At 43.0% G+C, this 25,283-nt stretch overlaps 1 protein-coding gene across 1 annotated transcript in view; it reads left to right on the top strand.

Moving 5' to 3' along the window:
- The first annotated feature begins 5,606 nt into the window (after positions 1-5,606).
- LOC143295238 (glycogen debranching enzyme-like) overlaps positions 5,607-25,283 on the top strand; it is a 66,856-nt gene continuing 47,179 nt past the window's right edge. The window contains exons 1-10 of the mRNA XM_076606818.1: positions 5,607-5,733; positions 7,310-7,407; positions 7,952-8,174; positions 9,078-9,356; positions 11,977-12,259; positions 17,165-17,273; positions 18,461-18,578; positions 19,547-19,603; positions 20,944-21,138; positions 24,588-24,721. Of these exons, the coding sequence (XP_076462933.1) occupies positions 7,329-7,407; positions 7,952-8,174; positions 9,078-9,356; positions 11,977-12,259; positions 17,165-17,273; positions 18,461-18,578; positions 19,547-19,603; positions 20,944-21,138; positions 24,588-24,721 (1,477 nt within the window). The 5' untranslated portion in view covers positions 5,607-5,733; positions 7,310-7,328. The remainder of the gene's footprint in view (positions 5,734-7,309; positions 7,408-7,951; positions 8,175-9,077; positions 9,357-11,976; positions 12,260-17,164; positions 17,274-18,460; positions 18,579-19,546; positions 19,604-20,943; positions 21,139-24,587; positions 24,722-25,283) is intronic.

Raw genomic sequence — 25,283 nt, 5'->3', positions numbered from 1 at the left:
CTAAACCATGGCTTCAGAGCTGTACACTCCTGTAAGACCCAGCTTTTAACTATCATGCATAACGGCTTCTGTTTCTTTGACAAAGGCGCCCAATCAGACCTGTCCATACTGGATTTCAGCAAGGCCTTTGGCAGTGTCCCACACAAGAAACTGCTCCATAAGCTGTCTTACTATGGTGTCAGAGGCCCCATACATTGCTGGATCCAAAACTTCCTTATTGGTTGCACCATGAAGGCTGTGAGGAAAGGAGGGAATCACGAGAAGTAGCAGTTGACTCTGGCGTTCCGCAGGGCAGAGTGCTCGGCCCTTTGCTGTTCTTATGTCACATCAGCGACCTGCCAGCAGCAGATAAATCCCAAGTGCGACTTTTCGCATATGATTCATTGCTTACTGTACCTCCACATGAGGGCCTTCGCTGATCACCTTGCTGTCCAGGAGGACCTGAAACAACTTGAGAAGTAGGCAAAAGACTGGGGCATGCCGGCGCTTCGATGCAAAGAAATGTTATGTCGTCACAGTCAAGAAGAAGACTGATTTTTTCTACAATCTTTGTGGTGAAATACTACAGCAAGTCAGTATAAATCCTTATGTTGGAGTGACGATATCAGACGACCTAAAGTAGCACTCTCACGTCCGGCGTTAGGACCACCAAAAAAGCCAATTCCACCCTCGGCTTTTTGCGAAGAAACTTGCGACACTACCCTCAAACTTGTAGGAATACCGCATACATAGCGCTCGTGTGATCCATCCTCGAGTGTGCGGCAATAGTATGGGACCCCTACCAACAAGGCGATGTAGACAAGATAGAAAGGATACAACACCAATCGGCATGCTTCATCAAGGTAGACAACAGGAATAAAGAACCCGGCTTTGTCTCCACTGTGACCTTGTTGAAGGAACTACAGCTCCCAAGCCTGCCTAAGTCGATAAGACCTCAAACTGACTCTCTTTCTCCTCCAATGGATCGGTTGAAGATCATTCCCTGACTCGGAGAGACAGGCAACAGACTCGGAAAGTGGTAATTGGGCTCCCAAGCCTGCTAAAATCGATAAGACATCCAACTGACTCTCCTTCTCCTCCAATGGATTGAAGATTCCCTGACTCGGAGAGACAGGCAACAGAAGGTGGTAATTGGCGATGCTCAGTCAAGATCAGCTAGCATGACTAGTGGGATCCCTCACAGGAGTGTCATGTGAAGGGCCCAGTTCTGTTTGTCACTGTGATGTACATCATCAACGATCTGCCCAGTTGTGGGAGGAGGAGGAATTTTGTTTAATGTCCCGTCACACATATCGGTGATTGAAGACATTTTGTTAAAAGTATTTATGAATACATTTGAGTATTAACGGTTAGAAGGGGTGGGAGATGTGAATGAATGTAGGGTTGGGGGAACTGGGCAAATGAGGGTGAAATTTGAAAAAGAAAATATAAATACAATTACAGGAAACTACTTAAAGGACTTCGTTAAACTGACAAGCGAAACAACTGATAATGTATGCAAAAAGTCAAAACTGACATCAACGTTCTCATTCACTTGTGAAGACACACTTTCGTGTATACAGCAATGTTCGCCTTTTTTGCAGACGACACTAAATCGTTCTCCAGGAGCGACTATGACGAGGCCACACATATTCCACAGGGAGATGTGAATAGATTACAGGACTGGTCAGACGGAGCAGTGGCTCCTCCGCTTTCACCCAAAGAAATGTCATGTTCTGAAACTGGGGAGAAAAAAGTCAGGGGCAGTGTACCAGGTGAGAGGGAAAAACACTGATGGCGAATTGAAGCTTGCTCTGTTAACCTAACTGAGAGTGAAGTGGGAAAAGACCTTTTTGTCCACAGTAGACAACAAACTCTCCTTCAAAGACCATGTGGCCCAAGCAACGTCAAAAGCCAATATAACGTTGGGAGTCAAGGTAATAAGACAAACTTTCAACCACCTGTCAAAAGAGACATTCGTCCAGCTGCACAAGTCTCTCGTCAGACCTGTGCTGGAATACAGACACTCAGTCTGGCAGCCTCACCATAAAACTGTGTGTGCTGAAGTCGGATGTCCAACGCAGAGCAACAAAACTCCTCAGTGTCCTGTCTCAAAGAGAAACTTGACCCGGCATACCCGGAACGTCTAGATATCATCCACTGGAAGGTATAGGGAGACAACTGAAGGGGCAACTGCTTAAAAGTGTATGAGGAACACTGAGCCGATTGTACATCAGAAGTAATTACTTTCCAGAACGTGTCATCAACACCTGGAATAACCTTCCAGAACATGTAGTTACAGCACCAACAGTCAACAGCTTTGAGTCCGATGCCCACTGGGCAAACTTACCGACATAAGTCACCAATTTAATCCTGCTTGCCTTGAATAGGTATGATAGTCAGTGCAACCTGAACCGCCACGCATACAGGAAGTATTCAAAGCCTGACGTGAACAGGCCTCAAGTTGAACGAGGCCTCAAGCACCACAAGTTCAAGTTTTAAAAGGGTGGTTGAGGGGTCAGTGCCGGCCATACGTGACCAGACCAGTTCACGGTGATAACTGAAACAACTGACCAACAACAAAGTCAACAATAAAGCCGCAAGGCTACTGACGATGCTTGGCATCGCCCCAGCCTAACCAGAACCTGAACATGAACAGACGCCGCATCCAACCTATGAGTTTTGCTGAATTTGCCCCAAGGAATACCATGGAGAGGTCAGCCAGAAAAAAAAAAGAAAAGGAAAAAAGAAGAAGAAAAAAAGAAGAGAAAAAAAGAGAGAGAACATGAGAAGGTTCAGTTCATGAAACAAGACGGAACAGAACAATACAGAAACTCATTCCTTATAAGAACTGCGGTAGACTGGAACAACTTGAGTGACGACCAGCTGATGGCGAGGGTGGATACAGGACAACCATCACAGTGACAGCATCGGCATGCCCGCTGTGCAGTTCTAACTAACTCAGCTACTGTGGTTCCCATCCCCCCCCCCCCCCCCCCCCCCCCCCCCCCCCCTCCCGGACCAGGCTCGGACAACTGAACGTATCTCGTCGTCAAACAATTCAAAGAAGAGCCACCTAAATAGAATGTAGAGATCGATATCATGATGACTAATGCAAATTGGCGGTAAACGTATATTGCAACTGCCGTCTTTGAAAAAAAAAACTATTTAACCCAATCGTAACATTAAAACAAACAAACAAACAAAATTGAACAACGTGGATAATATCAATGCAGACAAAACTGATAATTGTTCCTCATATAAAACAAGAAATCGTGAAGCAAGACTATTTCAGACATTGTAACACTAACATCCGCAAGTCCAGTTTTACTGAGTTACATGCTGTGTATAGTATATAGTATATGGTATGGCGCTGACTGAGAAGCTTCATCAGCTGTTCCAGCTCATCTGGCAATATGAGGCAGTTCCACAGGACTTCAAAGACGCTTCCATCATACACCTGTACAAGCGCAAAGGAAATCGTCAGGCCTGTGACAACCATCGTGGAATATCCCTGCTGTATGTCGCAGGCAAGACAGTCTGGCCAGAGTGCTACTCAACCGTCTCATAGCGCACCTTGAGCAAGGTCTCCTACCAGAGAGCCAGTGTGGCTTCCGGAAAGAACGCGGGACTATCGACATGGTGTTTGCTGCCAGGCAGCTCCAGGAGAAGTGTCAGGAACAGAACGCCGACCTTTACTCCACCTATGTCGATCTGACCAAGGCCTTCGATACTGTTAGCAGAGATGGCCTTTGGAGAATCATGGCGAAGTACGGATGTCCCAGAAAGTTCATCACCAGGCATACGGCAACTACACGATAGGATGCTGGCCCGAGTCCAAGACAACGGAGAGACTTCAGAACCATTCCCTGTCTCCAACGGAGTCAAGCAAGGGTGTGTTCTTGCCCCCACCCTGTTCAGTCTCATGTTTTCAGCCATGCTGACAGATGCCTTCAGAGACGCTGACGTAGGCATTGGCATCAGGTACTGCACAGATGGCTCACTCTTCAACCTCAGGAGGCTTCAAGCAAAAACCAAGGTGAGAACAGACACCGTCAACGACTTCCTGTTTGCTGATGACTGTGCTCTCAACGCTGCCTCCGAAGCTGACATGCAACACAGCATCGACAAGTTCTCTGCTGCCTGTGACAACTTTGGCCTCACAATCAGCACTAAGAAGACCGTGAGGTGATGCACCAGCCAGCCCCAGGAAAGCCTTACTTTGAACCAAACATCTTCATCAACGGGCAACGACTGAACGCAGTGGACAAGTTCACATACTTGGGCAGTACACTCTCTCGCACAGTTGTCATCGACGACGAGGTGAATGCCAGACTCGCCAAAGCCAGCGTTGCCCGTTCGGCAGACTCCATATGAACGTTTGGAACAGGAGAGGTATCACCCTGGAGACGAAGCTCAAAGTATACAAGGCCATAGTTCTCACCACACTGCTCTATGGATGTGAATCATGGACGGTCTACAAACGCGGCGTCAAAAAGCTGAACCACTTCCACACCACCAGCCTCAGAAAACTTCTCGGCATAAAGTGGCACTAAGAGAAGATCCCTGACACAGAGGTGCTCACTCGTGCAAACTTGCCCAGCATCTACAGCATCTTGATGCAGGCCCAGCTGCGCTGGGCAGGCCATGTAGTTCGCATGCCAGACCACCGGGTCCCCAAGAAACTGCTGTACGGCGAACTCCAACATGGCAAGCGCTCCCATGGAGGCCAAAAGAAGCGCTTCAAAGACACTCTGAAAGCTTCTCTGAAGGCCTTCAACATCAGCCATGACACATGGGAGCTGAATGCAATGGACAGACCAAAGTGGCGTTCAGCTGTCCACAAAGGCGCCAAATTCTGTGAGGCCAACAGAATTGGTGCAGCAGAGCAACGCAGACAGGCCAGGAAAAGCAGTGCCAGCAAGTCCCCGACAGCCGCCACCATCCCCTGTCCACACTACGTCAGAACCTTCCGGGCGCACATTGGCCTGACCAGTCATCTGCGCACCCACAGAGCCCAACCCACCCACCCCCAGGATGACTAGATGGTCCTCGTCGATCCCGACGAACGAACCACAGTATATATTTTTAGGGGTACTGGAACTGTCTGAATACTAACATAAAAATTGCACAAAATCTTAACAAGTTTACAAAATCTGCGCAATAGTGACCCTAAAATGAAACATTGTGTTCGATGAGTAGGTTTGCAAAGAAATGTTAACAAGAAGGGGCGCAGAAGGACCCACGGACGTGGGAAGGACCCTCTATGTACGTCCGTGGAAGGACCGCGAAGTCCAGTGTTAGTCCCGATCACTTCCACTGTCATCAAATTTACGTGTCTAGGAAGTTATCTCCCGTTGTTGGGCAATTTGGCACTTGAAAATATCCATCCGATATATTCCTCCAGTTTTGCAGTGGTGTATCATTAGGATTGATTTTGATTTAATGTTATGCATCAGAAAACTACTGTTTCGTATACAATAAAAAGCAATGAAAACAGAAAAATAAGAACAATAAAGATACTTCGCCACGGAATGATAACGGAACTTTATTTTTTTTTCTTTTTCCAAACGAGGTTTGTGGGAAATACGAACGAGTGCAAAACACCGATCAGCTGATGCGTCACAGCGATCTGGGTCAGGTCCAGTGTTGGCAAGGAGTCGTGTTTGGGATTATTTCATTGTCATGAAAGATCGATATCCGCCTTGCGCTGTCTTATCTTCGTTTGTATACGTTTGAAAGAACGTAGAACAGGTAAGAAATGACATTTTTGTCAATTAATTTGTTTTTACTATTAACGGTTCTACGTTTTCACTCATTCAATCATGATTAACTCAGTCACAGGATACCCCATGTGACTTGTTAAATACATGCCTTCTCCTTCTGACTCGAAGGCTTCGTTGTTTTGCCACACGAAGGGGAAGCAGAGACGAATGTCATCCCACAACCTGTTTGAATATTTGACACTTGTGCGTTGCTTAAACATGTGTTGTCATCAAGAACATAACAGAGCTTGCGACTGTGCGGCAAATATGCAGAACTGCTGCGTTTTTCGCTTTGGTATCGATCTGCGCTGAATTTATAAACCCTATCTATTCCAACAGAAAGAACGTTTATTCCAATCAAATCTGCATTGCTACATACATAGAAAAAGCAGGCATCTAGATTGATCTTCCAGTAGCAGTCATGGGCGAAGGAATGGTAATGGGAAAGATCTCTTCTTCGTGACAGACGATCCCATGATTAGACTGCTGTAGTTGCATCTGCACAGGATTTTCTCTTATGTGTTAGCCCAGAAAATTTTAGAACAAACCTGCATTGCTACATTTATAGAAAAAGCAGGCATATAGATTGATCTTCAAGTTGTATTCTTGGGCCAAGAAGTGGTAATGGGAAAGAACTCTTCTTCGTGGCAGACGATCCCAGCGTGAGACTGCTGAAGTTGCTTCTGCACAGGAGGAAGGTGGCAGAATGGTTAAGACACTCATCAGAGAGTCCGTGGTAGTATGGGTTCGAATCCCACACTCGCCCTTTCTCCCAAGTTTGACAGGGAAATCAAACTGAGCGTCTGGTCATTCAGAGGAGACGGTTATCCTAGGTCCCGAGTGCAGCAAACACTTGACGCAGTGAAAAAGAACCCATGGCAACGTGAGTGTGCCCTCTGGCAAAATTATGTAAAAGAAATCCACGCACATATATATATCTATAAGCATGCACCCAAGGCCTGACTAAGTGTGTTTGGTTATGCTGCTGGTCAGACATCGGCTCACAGATGTGGTGTATAGGTTTGTTCAAACGCAGTAACACCACCTTGAGAAACCGAAACTTCTTCAACACATGATTTTCTCTATTTTCATGTGTTCATTCCAGAAATTTTTAGAACGTCCCACGGACCCACTTGATGAAGGGATGCACACACACACACACACACACACACACACACACACACACACACACACACACACACACACACACACACACACACACACACACACATATATATAGATATATAGACCTAGATGTAGATGTGTGTGTGTGTGTGTGTGTGTGAATTTTACATAAAACTTGGTCAAGGAGTATGAATGCTTGGATAAATTGAAAGACAGGAAAAAAATTGATATTGATAAATCAATGGCAAGAGATGCCACATAAAAAAAAACAACAAGTAAACAAATCACACAACCCTACTGCACTAGCATTTGGATGGAGCACCAGATGTGACTGATATAAGTCAGATATGATATGGGATTTGGGAACAACAACATGTTAAACTATTGAGAATACACAATAATTCATATTGATGATTGTTGTTGATATTGCTTGCTTTTAGTCAGTTGCAGGTGTGGATCATGGAAAATCGACAGGTACGTATTCTGCACCTGAAGAAAGGAGATGACAAAAAATCTGATGTTCATCGCCTTCAAAAAGGTTGGTGACATGATATAGATTCCCATGAATTTATGTCTTAATTCACACACACACACACACACACACACACACACACACACACACACACACACACACACACACACACAGAGTATATGAATATGACATAAAACTTAAACTTTCAAACAAGAATTCTTTGTATTCTTTTTAATGTTCCAAAATTTATTTGGAAACATTTTGGTTTCTGTTTCAGTTCTGAATTTGTTTATTGTCTAGATGATACTTGACCTGCTTCATTTTCCATTCTACCCTCGGTCTCCATGTATAGTTACTTTAACTTTTTGTTCCATATGTCAGATTGTCTCTGTTACCTTAATTAAGATTGAAATGTAAAATTCCATTACATGTTAATTGTAAGTGTTATATACTGCAGTGAATTTTGCACTTAAAAAAAAAATTAATTCTCAGTGGTCGGTGTAGCCCCCTTCCCACTCTCCCTCCTGACAGTTTGTGTGTTGTGTATACGTGTGTGTGTGTGTGTGTGTGTGCGTGTGTGTGTGTGTGTGTGTGTCTGTGTCCCTTGCAGGCCAGGTGCTGCGCTTTCTTCAGGACTCGTCCCTTCAGAACTACACAGTGCGGCTATTCTGCAACCACCCTCTGACTTCTGCCACGCCCTTCTTCCGCAAAGCCTACCATGAGCTTAACTGGCAGTGTTCCAGCAAGATGCGCTTGGCATTCACAGACTTCTTTGCGGAGGTCGTTGTGACGCACGCTGGAAACTTTAATTACTATTTCACCATTGATGAAAGGTGTCTGTGCTTGACCTGGTTTTGCGTGAAATTATATCATAAAGGTTAAAAGCTGAAGTGTATAGTTTGTTTCTAACTTTTCTGTGAGGAATCCAGACACATAAGAGCTTTGTATGGAAATGTCACTTTTGCATGCAGTCTTGTAGGAGGCACATAACTTTTTAACCTTGCCATAGTACTGTGTGCAGAAAAGATAATCATAATGACCCTAACATAGTTTGTTTAGCAGTGCTAAAATTTATTTCTAGATGGCTTCTTTGTGATCCCTTGTTTTTATTTGATGGGACCCCGCCAGTGTGATTATCTTCAGATTTATTTCCTTTTCTGTTTTCACGATTTTCATCCATAAATTTTGTATTTGCAACTGGGAGCATTAAGCTTCTTTATTTCTCTTTGCAAATCACATGATATAGTTCCAAATAAAACAGATTCAGTAAATTATCATTTTCTGATAGATTTGATTTGGCATGCAGCCTTTCCTTAAATGTCATTGCAATGATTTCAGTATAGTTCAAACTGCAAATGTTTGGCTACTTTGCTCCAGCATATGCACATGAAAAGTCACATAGCATTTACCTTATTTGCCAAAGACTGGTGAAAGTTTGTGGCTATTTGTTTGTGTATCTTTTATCATTATATAGAATAAAGATGTGATATCATAATGGCATCAAGTATTGGTACCATGATACAGTGATGCTGTCGCGCAATGTCATACAGAGTGCTAATTTCATGTAATTTTTGCTGTGGCATGGTATTTGAAAGACACACACACACACACACACACTGTGTGTGTGTGTGTGTGTGTTTGTGTATCATTGTGATCTCACCCCCACCCTGTCAGAATATTGCTCACAGCATAAATATAAAATGTGACCCATGTTCCCCCCCCCCCCCCCTCCCCAGTGCCAACCTGAGCAGTGCCAGTGGCCAGGGTTTCTTCGTGGTGGACCCAGTGCTAACAGCAGGAGGTCAGCCATTGTCTTTGGATGGCATATGCATGCAGACGGTCATCACCAAACTCCTGGGGCCATTCAACGAGTGGGAGTCACGGCTGCTGGTGAGCAAGGAGTCGGGTTACAACATGATCCACTTCACACCTGTCCAGGAGCTTGGCATTTCCAATTCTGCTTACTGTGTCCGGGATCAGCATCGCCTCAGTCCTGTCTATTCCACGGACAAAAGGTTTGTGAACGGGTAAACCAGGATAAGCGCAGGTGAATATGAAACACATTAGATGTATATCAATGTATTTATATGTGATCCCTTTATAAACGCATACGTTGCTGTTCATTTTTCTTGAATATGTACAATATCAACAGAATCTTACAACTGATCTCTTTGGATGCTTAAACATGTACATGTCTTCTCAGTATGTATTATTATGGTTGTATCTATTCTATTATCATTATCAATATTTTTTAAATAATAATTTTATCTTTTGATAGAAAAACAAAGAAAAATGTTTTATCAGTATCATTATTGTTGTTGCTGTTACTATTGACTGGTTGACTGACTGGTTGATTAATTGATTGATTGGTTTATTGATTGGCTCATTGATTGGTTGGCTTTTTATTCTTTTTTTTTTTTTTAAATGGCCACTTTGTTCAATTATATATTTGTTTTTATATCCTTTTTTTTATATATTATGTATTGTTTTGAATATTAACTGTTCTTAAATATGTCTACATGTAACGAAGAGAAAATTTAGGTTTAGCTGGGATTTAGGTAGGGGAGTTTATCCTGCTCACAGAAACCATATGTGATGAAGTGAGAATTTAAGTTAACCAGGTGGTAAGGGGTGGGGGGTTATTTCTGTGATGGACTGATTTGAGGGAATGTGGATAAAGGGAGATAATAGGGATAAAAAAAGAAAAGAAAAGAGAGATTGAAGGGATGAAAGGATCCACATGTAGATATATAGAGGCCAGTCACAGAAGGTTTTCTGTTGTTGTTACTTTTACAATAGTTACATAGATAAGGGAAGAAGTAAAAGACAGTGCAGTGACACACAGTGAGATGCTGACTATGTGTGACATACTGAAAGTGTGTTCAAGAGCAATGCCTGTGAAACTGACTGATCAAATGCTAATTTTGGTCACACTATTTAGACAGCTTGCACGTGCTGCAAAGACAGCATTCTTTCTTGGAAACAGAATCAGCCTTTATTAGTTGAGAAATGGGACAACTTATGTTAGTTTAGAGGTGCTCAAGGACAGATTTCGAAATGATTTATAAACCAATTAAATTTGGACTGGTTGCAAATTCAAGGGCTTAACACAACCTTTTTAATGAGTGATATAAAAATTATGAAGTGTTGATTAGGAAAGATGAATTTGTAATCTTGATTCAAGTTACCTCAGATTGAGCTGAGGTAGCGGGTTGACATTTAATCACAGCTGAAAATTGCTACTTGCATTAAATCAGCTTAACATAGGCAAATGCTGATAATATAGATTTAAAGAAGGTGTTGCAAAAATTTTGCCAGTGTGTAACATTAAAGGCATTCCTATCCAATAGAAGAGATAACTGCAACATCAAGGAGTATAGAAAACACAAAACACAAATCAGCTGGTTTGCATCCCAAACCAGTTGGTATGGAATGACGATGCCCTGAGTCGACAATGACAACATACTTTATATCACTTAAATACCTGATCTGTTTCAGTCTGCACATCATTTCAGTGGGTTTTTAATTTACCAACAAGTGATCACACATGTGACAAAGAACTAAAATAAAGTAACTTTGATCTGTGTCAGAACATGACTTGGCAAATGAAAAATCAGATGAAAATGTAAATAAGATTCTAACTGATTTCAGTACATTAAGCATGCTTTGGCTGTGAATGATACATAAAGTTAGGAATATAAATGTTTGGAGTATTTATTTAGAATGGGGTTCAGTTCAAATTTTGATGGCACCATATCTATGCATTACTTTGTGAGTTACACTAACCGTAAGAGACTGAGAAAGCAAATGTCTGCTACAGTCAGATGGCCAGCCAAGTCACTGCGTCAGCCCTTTCACTGTGTCATGTCTTTGAAGTGTCTGTCTTATGTTTCTATTGTGAGGTACATGACCATATGGCAATTTCTCTTGAGAGATGATAAAGTTGACTTGACTTGGCTTGAACTGTCAGATTTTAGGGTGTGTTTCTTTGGCTGCTTTCACCAGCAAGACAGTGCAGGTGGAGAACAGTCCACCACAAAATTAGTTATCAGAGGGGTGATGTAAACAAATGAGACTATAGTAAAATTAGTTAGAAGATGTAGTGGCTTAAGACAAAGGATGATGTAAATGAATGAGGCTAGTATTATACAATAGTTCATCAGACTGGTCCCCTTAACCCTTTTTGGGTGGCTCTTACAGCATACAAAATATGTTTGTCATGTCTAACATGCAGTTGTACCATGATAGGCTTGTTGGTAGTGTTTTCTTTGCCCATTTCCAGCCTGAAGATGTTTATTTGGCTGAAATGAGACACCTGTCTATTGATTCAAGACAGAAAGATTTTGATGCTGATGAAGGAAACATCAGTCTGTGAATTCAATCCAGTTTGACGTTATCCTTAACGAAAGAACCACCAGAGATTTCATGTTTTCTGTGGAGTGGATTTCTGTTGTTGAAGAGTGACATTCAGGTATCTGACCACACAGCACATGACCCACCCATGTCAGTGTAAGCAACTGCTAACTGGTATGTCAAATGACTTTTTTCAGTCTGACTATAGTGAGATATCCAGTCTGCTGTGGCACAAAACCTGCTATCACTCAGTGATAAGATGTGATGTGATACGATGTGCAGACTGACGTACCTGATGATGCCCCACATGAAAGGGCTGGTGGAGAAGATGGACAAGCAGTGGGGAGTGTTGTCGGTGGCCGATGTGGTCCTGAACCACACGGCCACTGACTCGCCACTGCTGGAGCGTCACCCAGACTGTGCCTACAACATGCTGAACACCCCACACCTGCGCCCAGCTTACGTGGTGGACAGAATTTTGTACCACTTCAATCTGGAGGTGGCTGAGCACCGCTGGCAGCATCAACAAATTCCTGCCTGCTTGACAGAGAGCTGGCACATGGATGTGAGTCTGCTGCCTCCTCTGGCCTCATGAACACCTCCTGCTTTTTCTGAAACCTTTGGAATCAAACTTGCTTTGTCTTGCAATGGAACAGTGTCCCCCCCACCCCCCACCGCCCCTCCCTCAACCCTCCCCGGTCCCCTCCTCTCCTCACCCATTGAAACGGAGTATGATTGCCTACATGGTGGAGGTAAAAATGATCATACATGTAAAAGCCCACTCATGTTTTTGCGTGAACGTGGGAATCGCAGCCCCCAGACAAAGAGGAAGAACAGTATGATAGCTTTATTTCATTCTTGTCATATGCTGCTTAAGAACCATCATGCAGACTAATAGACTAGAATTCCTGAGTATGAAAATATCAGTTTTTACCCGGACTTTCTTGGGTCGACCACCGTTTTATTTTGTATATAAATTCATTATGTCAATTCAAAATATTCATTAACAAACAAACAAAACAAACAAACAACAAAAAAAACCGTAACAAAATAAAAGCAACAAAAAGAATACAGTGAACATAAGCAATTACACAATCAACTAAAAAACGTAACAATAATCAAAAGCAATACCCTGCATTCCATAACTATGTCATTGTTGTTGTTTTTTCCCCACTTAGATATATATATATTTTTCTTTCTTTTTCCCTTTTCTTTAAGATTCATAAGGTAATATATAATATATCGATTTCTAATATTGAATTTCAAAGATCAGTTGTAAAATAGACAGTCTTTTTGTGTGTTTTTTTTGCAATACTGATACACATTTTACCTATCAAAATAATATGGTTTATTTTTATAAGATCATGTTTGCTATATCTATCATCTTGAATTCCAAATAAAATGTCTTTGGGATGTAATTTCATACACTTACCAGTATTTTCTAAGTATCAAATTTTCTATGTTTTTCCAAAGTATTTTCACAGTTGAGCACTCATAGAAGAAATGTTCAATAAAATCAATTTTACCAGGACAGTAGTCACAATTTTCTGAGTCTACTACTTCCATTTTTTTTTTTAGAATAATGTTTGTTGGGTATATATTATGACTTAATTTCCACTGCAATTCATGTAAGCGTACTTCTTTTGTTGCTTTCCTAGGTGAAATCCATGTATTATGATTGAAAGAAAAGTCAAATTTCCTCTTCCAAAATGCACAAACATGCAGGTCTATAGTTGTACTTTTAGTTCTACTTTTAAGATATTTTTTTTATTTCTTTTAGTTTTGCACTGAATGCATTTGCATCACAAATAAATGTTTCAGTAGATTCCATTGGTAATCCATTGTTTTGTATCCCAGTCTTCCACTGTAATGGAATTGTGTTGTATAGAGCATTGTATTCGAATATTGTGATTCCTTTAGCCTGGTTTAGTGAAAAAGCAACCTCATTTAAATCTAGAAGTCGTTTTTCTGTTTTTTGTATTACGTTCTTTATGTGTTCTATTCCACTGTCTATCCAGTTTTGAAAACATAGCACATTACCTTTATATTGTATATTATTATTGTGAAACAACGTCCTATTGTGAAAATTATGGATGTTCACTTCTTCTCTTGTTACTATATCTTTACTGTTCAAATATGTTGTAATTACATCCGACCAAAAATTGTTCTCTATTTCTTGTAATTTTATTTGCTTTGCTCTACAGTTAACCATAAATATTTTACAATGATATGGTATTTTGGCTAGATGCCATCTGGGTATTATAGTCCAGTTTTCTTCCTGTGCATGATAAAATTTTCCAGCCCATTGTAAATGCATGCATCTTTGAATTTCTAACATATTTACCATATTTAATCCTCCTTCATTATAATCACTTTCAATTGTTTTTCTTTTCACTTTCTCAAAAGCTCCATGGTTGCTATGTTTTCTCTGCCAAATAAATTTGTAGAATATGGTGTTGATCTGTTTCAAAGCTTGGATTGCATAACGTATGTAAGTTGACTTAACAAGAAGGTTTTTATTACAAGAATTTTACCATGCATGGATAGGCCTCTTTTGCTCCACTGTACTATTAATTTTTGTATATTATCTCTCCAGTTTTCTTCAATGTGTTTTGCCATTTTGTCTTTCTGGAAACTTATGCCCAAAATTTTTATTTTGTCAACCAATACAAATGGGAGATTCTGTTCAGTGATTTGTCTGCCCATCTTCATTGCTTTCGTTTTGTGTGAATTTAATTTCAGCCCAGAAAATTGCTCAAATAACTTAAGTATTTCTATTGAAGTAAACATGTCCTGTCTATTTTTTCAGAAATAAAGTTGTATCATCTGCCAATCGTTTAATCTTTAAATATATATCTTTCTTATTGCCCATAGTTGGAGTTTTGATACCAGTTATTGCACTATTTCTTATCTTGACTGCTAGAATTTCCACTGCAAGAACGAATGTGAGGCGAGAAAACTGACATCCTAGTCTGATTCCACTGTTGACATCGAAGGGTTCAGATAGCCATCCACCATGGTTTATGGAACTTTGCGAATTATTGGAAAGCACAGATACCCATTTTTGAAAGTCAGATCCGAATCCGAATACTTTAAAAGCTTGTAACATGTACGCTTTAGATATGGAATCGAATGCCTTAGTATAATCTAATGCTAACAAATACCTTGCTTTACCAGTTTTATTAAGATAATTAAGAACATCATCAATACATCTTATGATTGTAGCTATGTTCCTGCCTTTGATATACCCCCCAAAATATCAGTTAAATCAGTGCCAGATTGCAAGTATATATGTAAGTTTCATGCCTTTTACTTTTTGTCTCCTTGGGGCTGAAGAGTGGCTTTTGAAGGATGGCTGAAAGTGGTGTGTGAACACATTGGACTATGACTGATCATACAAATGTGTACTGGTGAAACTTCTCTACTGTGAAGATGATGGCCAGCATTTCTTTCTCAGTATGGGCACATCCGGTTTCTGCATCAGTCAAAGCATGACTAGCCTAGGCCACTGGGCAGTCTTTCTGCAGGAGAACTGCATAAAGTCCAGTTTGGCTTGCATCACATTAGATCCTCAGTTTCTTCTTGGGGTTGTAGAAGGCCACAACAGGGGTTTCAGTGATAAGTTTCTGGACTGTTTCAAAGGCTTTAGTGCAAGTTGGTGTCTAGGTCCATACTGTATCAGCAGGAGTAAGTTGTCTGATGGGCTGCAGGATGTCAGAACCTTGACAGGTAGTTCACAAAACCACAGAAGCGACATACCCCCTTGACATTCTCAGGTTTGGGCATCTTCAGCACTGCCTCAACCTCTGGGTTGATCTTCAAGCCTTCACTGGTCATCAGGTGTCCCAGGAAATAGATTTCTGTCCTAGATAGTTCAGCCTTTTCCTTGTTGAGTCTTATTCCAAGTTCATGGCATCTCTCAGGTACTGCATGCAAATTCTTGTCATGATCTTTGGATGCAGACTCGAAATCAGTGTCTTCACCATAGACAATGATGTCATCTTACACACTATCACTAGCACTGTGCTGAGACATTCTAGAGCTTGATCTAGATATTTCTGAGTTTGCTGCTGACTGAAGTCCCAAGCAGCACATGCTTCATTGGTACTGACCCTAAAGTGTCTGAAATGTCGTCATTCGATAGCTTGGCCAAGAGGTCTTCCATGATGGAGAGGACAGTGTTCTGTCTTGAAAGCTTTGTTCAATAGTCCTGGATCAATGCAGATGTGAAGATCTCCAGATTTCTTTGTGGTTACTAGCAAGCAGCATCAGTCAGTTGGCTCTTCCACAGGGTTGATGATATGCCGTTTGCAGAGTTCATCAAGCTTTGCCTTCACCTTTGCCTTCATGGCATGAGGAATACAACAAGATGGAAATACGGCTGGAATCACAGTTTCGTCAACTTTGAAGTGGGTGACACCAGGTGAGCTAACTTGGTCAGATCTAAATACATCACTGTAGTCGAGACAGCAGGTCAGTGTTCTCTCCAACTTTGTATACACTTTCATAATTCTTATGGTGCACTGTAATCAGTCCCATATCTTCTGCTGTCCTCTTTCCAATGAGTGTAGTGAGAGTTGTTGATGCCCAGCACAATGCAATCTCTTAATAGAGAGTCTCTTATGTGATCACAGAAGTCACACATCTTGATCCGGATTCACAGAGCAACAACATAGTCTTCAAAAGGTTCTGCAGGCCTATGGTCTCTCTTGTTGAAAATGTATCTCTCATAGGTTTCATTTGTCTAGCCTACAAAATGATTTTCAAATGCAGGAAGCGTGTCTTCTCTGCACGATTTTCCTCCAGCAGCATGCCATCGTACACAGTAAGTCCCTCAGGCCCAAAACTATGTAGGAAGAGAGTTCTTGTGTATTTCTGTGATTGAGCATTCAGCCTAGCAAATAATGTAGTAGTTTTCCACAGTTGTCTGAGTAGTTGCCACTCAGTTCCCCCTCTTTTCACATTCAGAGGTGGTGAAGGACTAGCTCTAGCAGTATGCCACTATGCAGGTTTTCCACCTTCAGCTGTGGTAGGCAGGTAAAGCTACAGGAGTGTCAGGTACTGAAATACTGTTATTGTGCTTCACAGCATGAAATTAGGTCAGCTTGCAGGAGCACAGAAAACAGTCAAGGGGTGAGTGAAGAAGCTGTACTCACAGTCTCCGGTTCCTAGCAGCCACAAGAAACCTCAGCCTGCTCAACGCTACCACTATGTTATGTTCCTTCAACTAAGAGGCAAGAAGAGACTGGAAAAAACATTGAGTTGGTGATGGATGCGTTGTTTAAGCACCAAGAGGGAGAAAAAGAAAAGTTATTTCCCTTGACTATCTGATTACTAGACTTGTGTTTTTGAACAGAACGTTAATGAGACAGAAGTGTGGGTTCACATCAGGTACTGTGATGCTAGAACGCTTACTGTAGCTTTAGCTACACTGGTCAGCCAAGTGTGATTTTTCTTTCTTTTTTTCCAGAATATGCGACGTATTCTACACTGTGAGGTGTTTCCCAAATACAGAATACCCGAGTTTTACCAGTGCGATGTGGAAGAGATTGTGAAGCAGTGTGAGGATATGATCGTGGGTGAGACCATTACAATATGTCAGCATTGGCTGTGCTCATTTTTCTCATTCCTCTGGCTTTGCTGTCTTTTTTTTTTTTCTTCTTCTTCTTCTGCGTTCACTCGTATGCACACGAGTGGGCTTTTACGTATATGACCGTTTTTACCCCGCCATAGGCAGCCATACTCCGCTTTCGGGGGTGTGCATGCTGGGTATGTTCTTGTTTCCATAACCCACCGAATGCTGACATGGATTACAGGATCTTTAACGTGCGTATTTGATCTTCTGCTTGGATATACACACGAAGGGGGTTCAGGCACTAGCAGGTCTGCACATATGTTGACCTGGGAGATCGTAAAAATCTCCACCCTTTACCCACCAGGCACCGTCACCATGATTCGAACCCGGGACCCTCAGATTGACAGTCCAACGCTTTAACCACTCGGCTATTGCGCCCGTTGTCTTTTTTTTTTTTTTTAATCTGAAGGAGAAAAAAACATGGTTTTTTTTTGTTGTTTTTTTAATAGAGAAATTGAGAAAAGAAGTTCATTTATGTTTTATATTCCACAGCACATGGCACACACACATGTTTGGGTGGTTAGAGGAAGCCTGAGTGATATATATACCTGTACAGTTTCATGTTTCAGGAAAACGTTTGAAACATATTCAGAAAGCAGAATATAATGTTTACATGGAAAATCAGTTGAGGGGAATAATTCACTTTCTTCACCAGTATGAGTGATGGAGTCTCCCGTCAGACCGACGGATGAGTAGGCAGGCAGGCTCATCTGATGGTGTGTGTCCTCATATGGGAGAAGAGGCCGATTCTGGATGCGCAGCGCTTCCCACAGGTGTTGCAGTAGTGGAGGGAAAAAAAAAAATTATTATTATGTAATTTATAGCAAAACAACAACAACAACAAAAAACAAAAAAAACAACAACCCCGAACCCACCCCAACCCCCAAAAAACGGAAAAAGAAAAAAAAAGAGGACCAGTATGTTTATCACTTTCTCTTGCTTTCTCTCTGTCTCTCTGTCTCTGTCTCTGTCTCTCTCTCTCTCTCTCTCTCTCTCTCTCTCTCTCTCTCTCTCTCTCTCAGTGCTTTCTGTGTGTAGAAAGTAGTTAAACAATTCTTTGAGAACTGAAGTCCAGTTAAATGTTTATGTTGTGAAAGAATTGGTTTCATGATTGCTTGCCTCTTCCTCTAGGAGGACGATGCGAGGAGCCAAAGAGCGAAGAGCTGGTTCTGATCCAGGATCCACAGTACCGCCGCAGGAAGAGCACTGTGGATATGAATCTGGCTGCTTACATTTTGATGAAAAGTGGGTGAGTAATTTGATATGGATACTGAATGTGCAAACGATTGTGTAAATCACAGAAAACTCTGCGACATTCTCATGATCCAGAATCAGATGTGACCAGGTCATTTTAAATGGTTGCCCTCCCTGCCCACCCCACTCCCACTCCCCTTACAGACAGACAGACAGACAGACACACACACACACACACACACACACAGACACAGACACACACACACACACACACACACACACACACACACACACAGACACACGCACGCACACACACGCACGCACGCACGCGCACACGCACGCGCGAACACACACGCACACACACACACGCGCACTCACACACGCGCACACACACGCGCACACACACACGCGCACACACACGCGCACACACACACGCGCACACACACACTTACACTGTAACAGAGACATGGCTGACACACTAAAAAGTTTTTTTTTATTTTTCATATTTCAATAAGACGGGCGCAATAGCCGAGTGGTTAAAGCGTTGGACTGTCAATCTGAGGGTCCCGGGTTCGAATCACGGTGACGTCGCCTGGTGGGTAAAGGGTGGAGATTTTTACGATCTCCCAGGTCAACATATGTGCAGACCTGCTAGTGCCTGAACCCCCTTCGTGTGTATATGCAAGCAGAAGATCAAATACGCACGTTAAAGATCCTGTAATCCATGTCAGCGTTCGGTGGGTTATGGAAACAAGAACATACCCAGCATGCACACCCCCGAAAACGGAGTATGGCTGCCTACATGGCGGGGTAAAAACGGTCATACACGTAAAAGCCCACTCGTGTACATACGAGTGAACGCAGAAGAAGAAATATTTCAATACCAGCAAAAATTTTAAAAAAAGATTAGAAGTTTAGAGCTGTGTAGTTACCCAATAATCTGTTTGAGAAATTGAATCAACATCTGTTGAGGGATCACTAATGGTTCACCATGATTTGTCTCTGTGTGTGTGCATGTTGTAGGCATGAACTGCAGCATGGAGACGGTTTGGGGACCAGGTATATCAGGAGTGTTACAAGGTAAAATAATCCATTTTCATGTCCCTTGTTATTCTTTTCTCATTTGAAACCGTACTTTTGCTTTGATTGGTTTGCCATTGTTCATGTGAATGTTGTTGCACTGCTGCTTGCTCCTGACAGTTCTGGGCATGCCAGTTTTCTTTATTGTGCAGGCCCTCATAAAGAAAACGGTTCCCTATTGACTCAAAGTCATAGTACTGTGATTATCTGTCTCCACCAAACTGTTGAATATGGCCATTTGCACTGCTGGTATAAACTCCTTCTGCTGAACTTGTCCTCTCATGAAGTTACACAGAAAAAAGTTATTGGTAGCTCATGTTTATTATTTTAGTATTTTTGTGGTTTTTGTGTCCGTCGTTTGCTGTGCATTTTTTTTCCCCATTAACCAGACAGCAGTGATTAATGGTTTTGTTGATATAATGACTCTGTCATGACCGCCTGTATCAGTAGAAGCTGAATTCGTAAAAAATTGTAAACGTCTTCATTGTTCAGTTGATTGGACAAAGTGTATGCTCTCATGTAATGGTTTTTATAGATTCACAAGGAACCAGTATAAAGGGGGTAGGGCATAGCAATGTTTTTAAATGTGCTTGCATGCAGCAGTTTTGGATTGATGCCATTGATTTTTTTGGGGGGACTTGTGTTATGTTAAAATGGTTATTAATTTCTGTGATTGTTTCGTAAGATCTGTTTGTGATCTTGATGTTTAAATGAAATTCATTCGTAAGGGAAATACTCTTTATATAACAAGTGGGATTCAAACCCACACCTTCACAGACTCTCTGTGTTGGCAGCTGAGCGGCTGCCACCTTCCTCTTCCACCTGGCCGTGAGCAACCTGCTAGTGCACAGCCCCCCTGTGGGGATGCCAGGGGCTTTTTCACTTTCAGCATGAAGAGCGTTTTCACCTTCTGGAAATTGTTTGATGGGAATTTCCTCTTTCCTTTCGCTGCCTTTATTTCCATGGCTTTTCATTTTTCTTTCCATGCTCTCTTTTCCTTTTTCAGTCTTTCTGATCCATTTCATGTATATTTTTTCCCATGAAAGTCTTGAATTTTTTTTTTCTTTTCTGGACACCCTTAACAAGTTGTATTCTTTTTTTGAGTCTAAGACTAGGAGTAGGACATGTGAAGAAAATGTTAGGGTTTTTGTGCTTAAATTCATGTTAAGGTTAGGTTTAAAACAATAAAATCCTCTGATGAAAAATGAATGGTGTGTGTTGGGGGTGGGGGGTGGGGAGGGGGAGAGGGGCGGGGGACATATGTTTTGTGTGTGTGTATATGTGCATGAGTGTACTTGCATGCGTGCATGTTTGTGTGTGTGTGTGTGTGTGTTGTGTAGGGTCGAGTTCCTGGACAAGGGCAAAGAGGAGCTGCGGAACCAACTGCAGCTCCTCAACTGCAATAAGGAGACAGAGGTGTGGCAGGACCTCTGCCTGGCTATTGACAATTTCGTCAGCAATGGCCAGTATCGCTTCGTTGATCACCATGGGCCCAGGCTGGGCCACGTCTCCGAGGACAACCCCATCATGTACCAGTGGGTGCCAGCAAGTTACCTAGTGGTACCCTGTCATGGTATTTGCGTTGAACCCACCCTGTGTCAATGAGTATGAGCCCTGTCATGGCATTGGTGTTGAACCCACCCTGTGTCAGTGAGTATGAACCCTGTCATGGCATTGGTGTTGAACCCACCCTGTGTCAGTGAGTGTGAACCACTACATGGCATTGGTGTTGAACCCGCCATGTGTCAGTGAGTATGAACCCTGTCATGGCATTGGTGTTGAACCCGCCCTGTGTCAGTGAGTGTGAACCCTGTCATGGCATTGGTGTTGAACCCGCCCTGTGTCAGTGAATATGAACCCCTACATGGCATTGGTGTTGAACCCGCCCTGTGTCAGTAAGTATGAACCCTGTCATGGCATTGGTGTTGAACCCGCCCTGTGTCAGTGAGTGTGAACCCTGTCATGGCATTGGTGTTGAACCCACCCTGTGTCAGTGAGTATGAACCCTGTCATGGCATTGGTGTTGAACCCACCCTGTGTCAGTGAGTATGAACCCCTACATGGCATTGGTGTTGAACCCGCCCTGTGTCAGTGAGAGTGAACCCTGTCATGGCATTGGTGTTGAACCCACCCTGTGTCAGTGAGTATGAACCCTGTCATGGCATTGGTGTTGAACCCGCCCTGTGTCAGTGAGTGTGAACCACTACATGGCATGGGTGTTGAACCCGCCATGTTTCAGTGAGTATGAACCCTGTCATGGCATTGGTGTTGAACCCGCCCTGTGTCAGTGAGTGTGAACCCTGTCATGTCATTGGTGTTGAACCTGCCCTGTGTCATTGAGTATGAACCCTGCCAGTGTCAGTGAGTATGAACCCTGTCATGGCATTGGTGTTGAACCCGCCCTGTGTCAGTGAGTGTGAACCACTACATGGCATTGGTGTTGAACCCGCCATGTGTCAGTGAGTATGAACCCTGTCATGGCATTGGTGTTGAACCCGCCCTGTGTCAGTGAGTGTGAACCCTGTCATGGCATTGGTGTTGAACCCACCCTGTGTCAGTGAATATGAACCCCTACATGGCATTGGTGTTGAACCCGCCATGTGTCAGTGAGTGTGAAACAACGACATGGCATTGGTGTTGAACCCGCCCTGTGTCAGTAAGTATGAACCCTGTCATGGCATTGGTGTTGAACCCGCCCTGTGTCAGTGAGTGTGAACCCTGCCTGTGTCAGTGAGTATGAACCCTGTCGTGGCATTGGTGTTGAACCCGTCCTGTGTCAGTGAGTATGAACCCTGCCTGTGTCAGTGAGTATGAACCCTGTCATGGCATTGGTGCTGAACCTGCCCTGTGTCAGTGAGTGTGAACCCTGTTATGGCACTGGTGTTGAACCCGCCCTGTGTCAGTGCTTATGAACCCCTACATGGCGTTGGTGTTGAACCCGCCCTGTGTCAGTGAGTATGAACCCTGTCATGGCATTGATGTTGAACCCGCCCTGTGTCAGTGAGTATGAACCCTGCCCGTGTCAGTGAGTATGAACCCTGTCGTGGCATTGGTGTTGAACCCGCCCTGTGTCAGTGAGTATGAACCCCTACATGGCATTGGTGTTGAACCCGCCCTGTGTCAGTGAATATGAACCCTGTCATGGCATTGGTGTTGAACCCGCCCTGTGTCAGTGAATATGAACCCCTACATGGCATTGGTGTTGAACCCGCCATGTGTCAGTGAGTGTGAACTCTGTCGTGGCATTGATGTTGAACCCGCCCTGTGTCAGTGAGTATGAACCCTGCCCGTGTCGGTGAGCATGAACCCTGTCATGGCATTGGTGTTGAACCCACCCTGTGTCAGTGAATATGAAGCCCTACATGGCATTGGTGTTGAACCCTGCCTGTGTCAGTGAGTATGAACCCTGTCATGGCATTGGTGTTGATCCCGCCATGTGTCAGTGAGTGTGAACCCCTACATGGCATTGGTGTTGAACCCGCCCTGTGTCAGTGAGTGTGAACCCCTACATGGCATTGGTGTTGAACCCGCCATGTGTCAGTGAGTGTGAACCCTGTCATGGCATTGGTGTTGAACCCACCCTGTGTCAGTGAGTGTGAACCCTGTCATGGCATTGGTGTTGAACCCGCCATGTGTCAGTGAGTATGAACCCTGTCATGGCATTGGTGTTGAACCTGCCCTGTGTCAGTGAGTGTGAACCCTGTCATGGCATTGGTGTTGAACCCGCCCTGTGTCAGTGAGTGTGAACCCTGCCTGTGTCAGTGAGTATGAACCCTGTCGTGGCATTGGTGTTGAACCCGTCCTGTGTCAGTGAGTATGAACCCGCCCTGTGTCAGTGAGTGTGAACCCTGTCATGGCATTGGTGTTGAACCCGCCCTGTGTCAGTGAGTGTGAACCCTGTCATGGCATTGGTGTTGAACCCTGCCTGTGTCAGTGAGTATGAACCCTGTCATGGCATTGGTATTGAACCCGCCCTGTGTCGGTGAGTATGAACCCTGTCATGGCATTGGTGTTGAACCCGCCCTGTGTCAGTGAGTGTGAACCCTGTCATGGCATTGGTGTTGAACCCGCCCTGTGTCAGTGAGTGTGAACCACTACATGGCATTGGTGTTGAACCCACGCTGTGTCAGTGAGTGTGAACCCTGTCATGGCATTGGTGTTGAACCCGCCATGTGTCAGTAAGTATGAACCCTGTCATGGCATTGGTGTTGAACCCGCCCTGTGTCAGTGAGTGTGAACCCTGCCTGTGTCAGTGAGTATGAACCCGGTCGTGGCATTGGTGTTGAACCCGCCGTGTGTCAGTGAGTATGAACCCTGCCTTTGTCAGTGAGTATGAACCCTGTCATGGCATTGGTGTTGAACCCGCCCTGTGTCAGTGAATATGAACCCCTACATGGCATTGGTGTTGAACCCGCCCTGTGTCAGTGAATATGAACCCCTACATGGCATTGGTGTTGAACCCGCCCTGTGTCAGTGAATATGAACCCCTACATGGCATTGGTGTTGAACCCGCCCTGTGTCAGTGAGTGTGAACCCCCACATGGTATTGGTGTGTTTTTTGAAAGAACAAAGGTGCAGAATGTGTTCACAATGGGATAAAAGATAAAAGATAAGATACTATATTCCATAGATGCTGAACTAGATAGGGGAACCTGTTTATCATCAGGTCTTTTCAATTAAGATCAGAAGGCCCTGAACTAGTTCTTCCTTCCACTCACCTGACTAGTTCATGACCACAATATTAGAATTTCATCGGGTGCTCTGTCAGTTACTTTATGAAATAGATTGTATGTATGTATCTATTCAGCTCTTTGTTTTGAAGCCTCATGAAATGTGTGTTACTTTTCAAAGCGTTTTTGGATCACAAAATGAAAACTGCATTTTGTGTATTACTGCTCACATGAAACTTAGCTTTAACAGTTTTAACAGGTGCACATAATGTTTATGTGCTGACTGTAATATTACTGCTTACTGTGTGCTTCAGCTACTTTCTTTGCCCGGAGTCTCACAAGGAGAGTGTGGAGAAGGCAGAGGCCATGATGAACAAAGAACCACAGCTGGTGTGGGCTGTGAACGGCTTCGTTTATGGAGACGATCCTCTGCGGAATTTTGCTGAAGGTGAGCCCCACTGACAGGATGGACTGAAAGGTTTGTCACTGGCTGCCTATGTTGTGTGCATGAACTCACTTTGTTGTGCTGGCACTGTAGTTGGAAGCTGTTTAGTTGTAATCTTGTTTGTGTTTTGATGGCAGTGTAACTGTGCTTGTTTGAGGAGTCATGTGCTTGTTTGAGGAGCCATGTGCTTGTTTAAGGAATATGATCAGTAGATAGGGATTTTTTCTCTCTATTTTTTTACAGTTCCTTAATACAGCAAATGTAGTGATCTGATGTGCTTCTATTTATCTGCCATTTTTACTTTTGAAGGGCAGAGTTTTTGTTTTTGTTTTTGGTTGGATTTTTTTTTTTTTTTTTTTTTTTTTTTTTGGTGGGGTGAAGAGCAAAGCAAATTTCTTATTGCCAGGTTAGGACCACTACACTGATACCTTCTACAATTGTTTTTTTTTAATTCATAATCTGCATCTTGCCATTGGCAAACTGGACAAAAGTTTTTCATTCTAGCTCTAAACTAGTATCTGGAGACATTCAGTATCCAGCTGGGTGAATGTTTTCTTTCCCATTC

The sequence above is a fragment of the Babylonia areolata genome, chromosome 20 (assembly GCF_041734735.1).
Source record: "Babylonia areolata isolate BAREFJ2019XMU chromosome 20, ASM4173473v1, whole genome shotgun sequence".
In the NCBI taxonomy this organism is placed as follows: Eukaryota; Metazoa; Mollusca; class Gastropoda; order Neogastropoda; family Buccinidae; genus Babylonia; species Babylonia areolata.
This window is presented reverse-complemented; position numbering and strand designations above follow the sequence as displayed.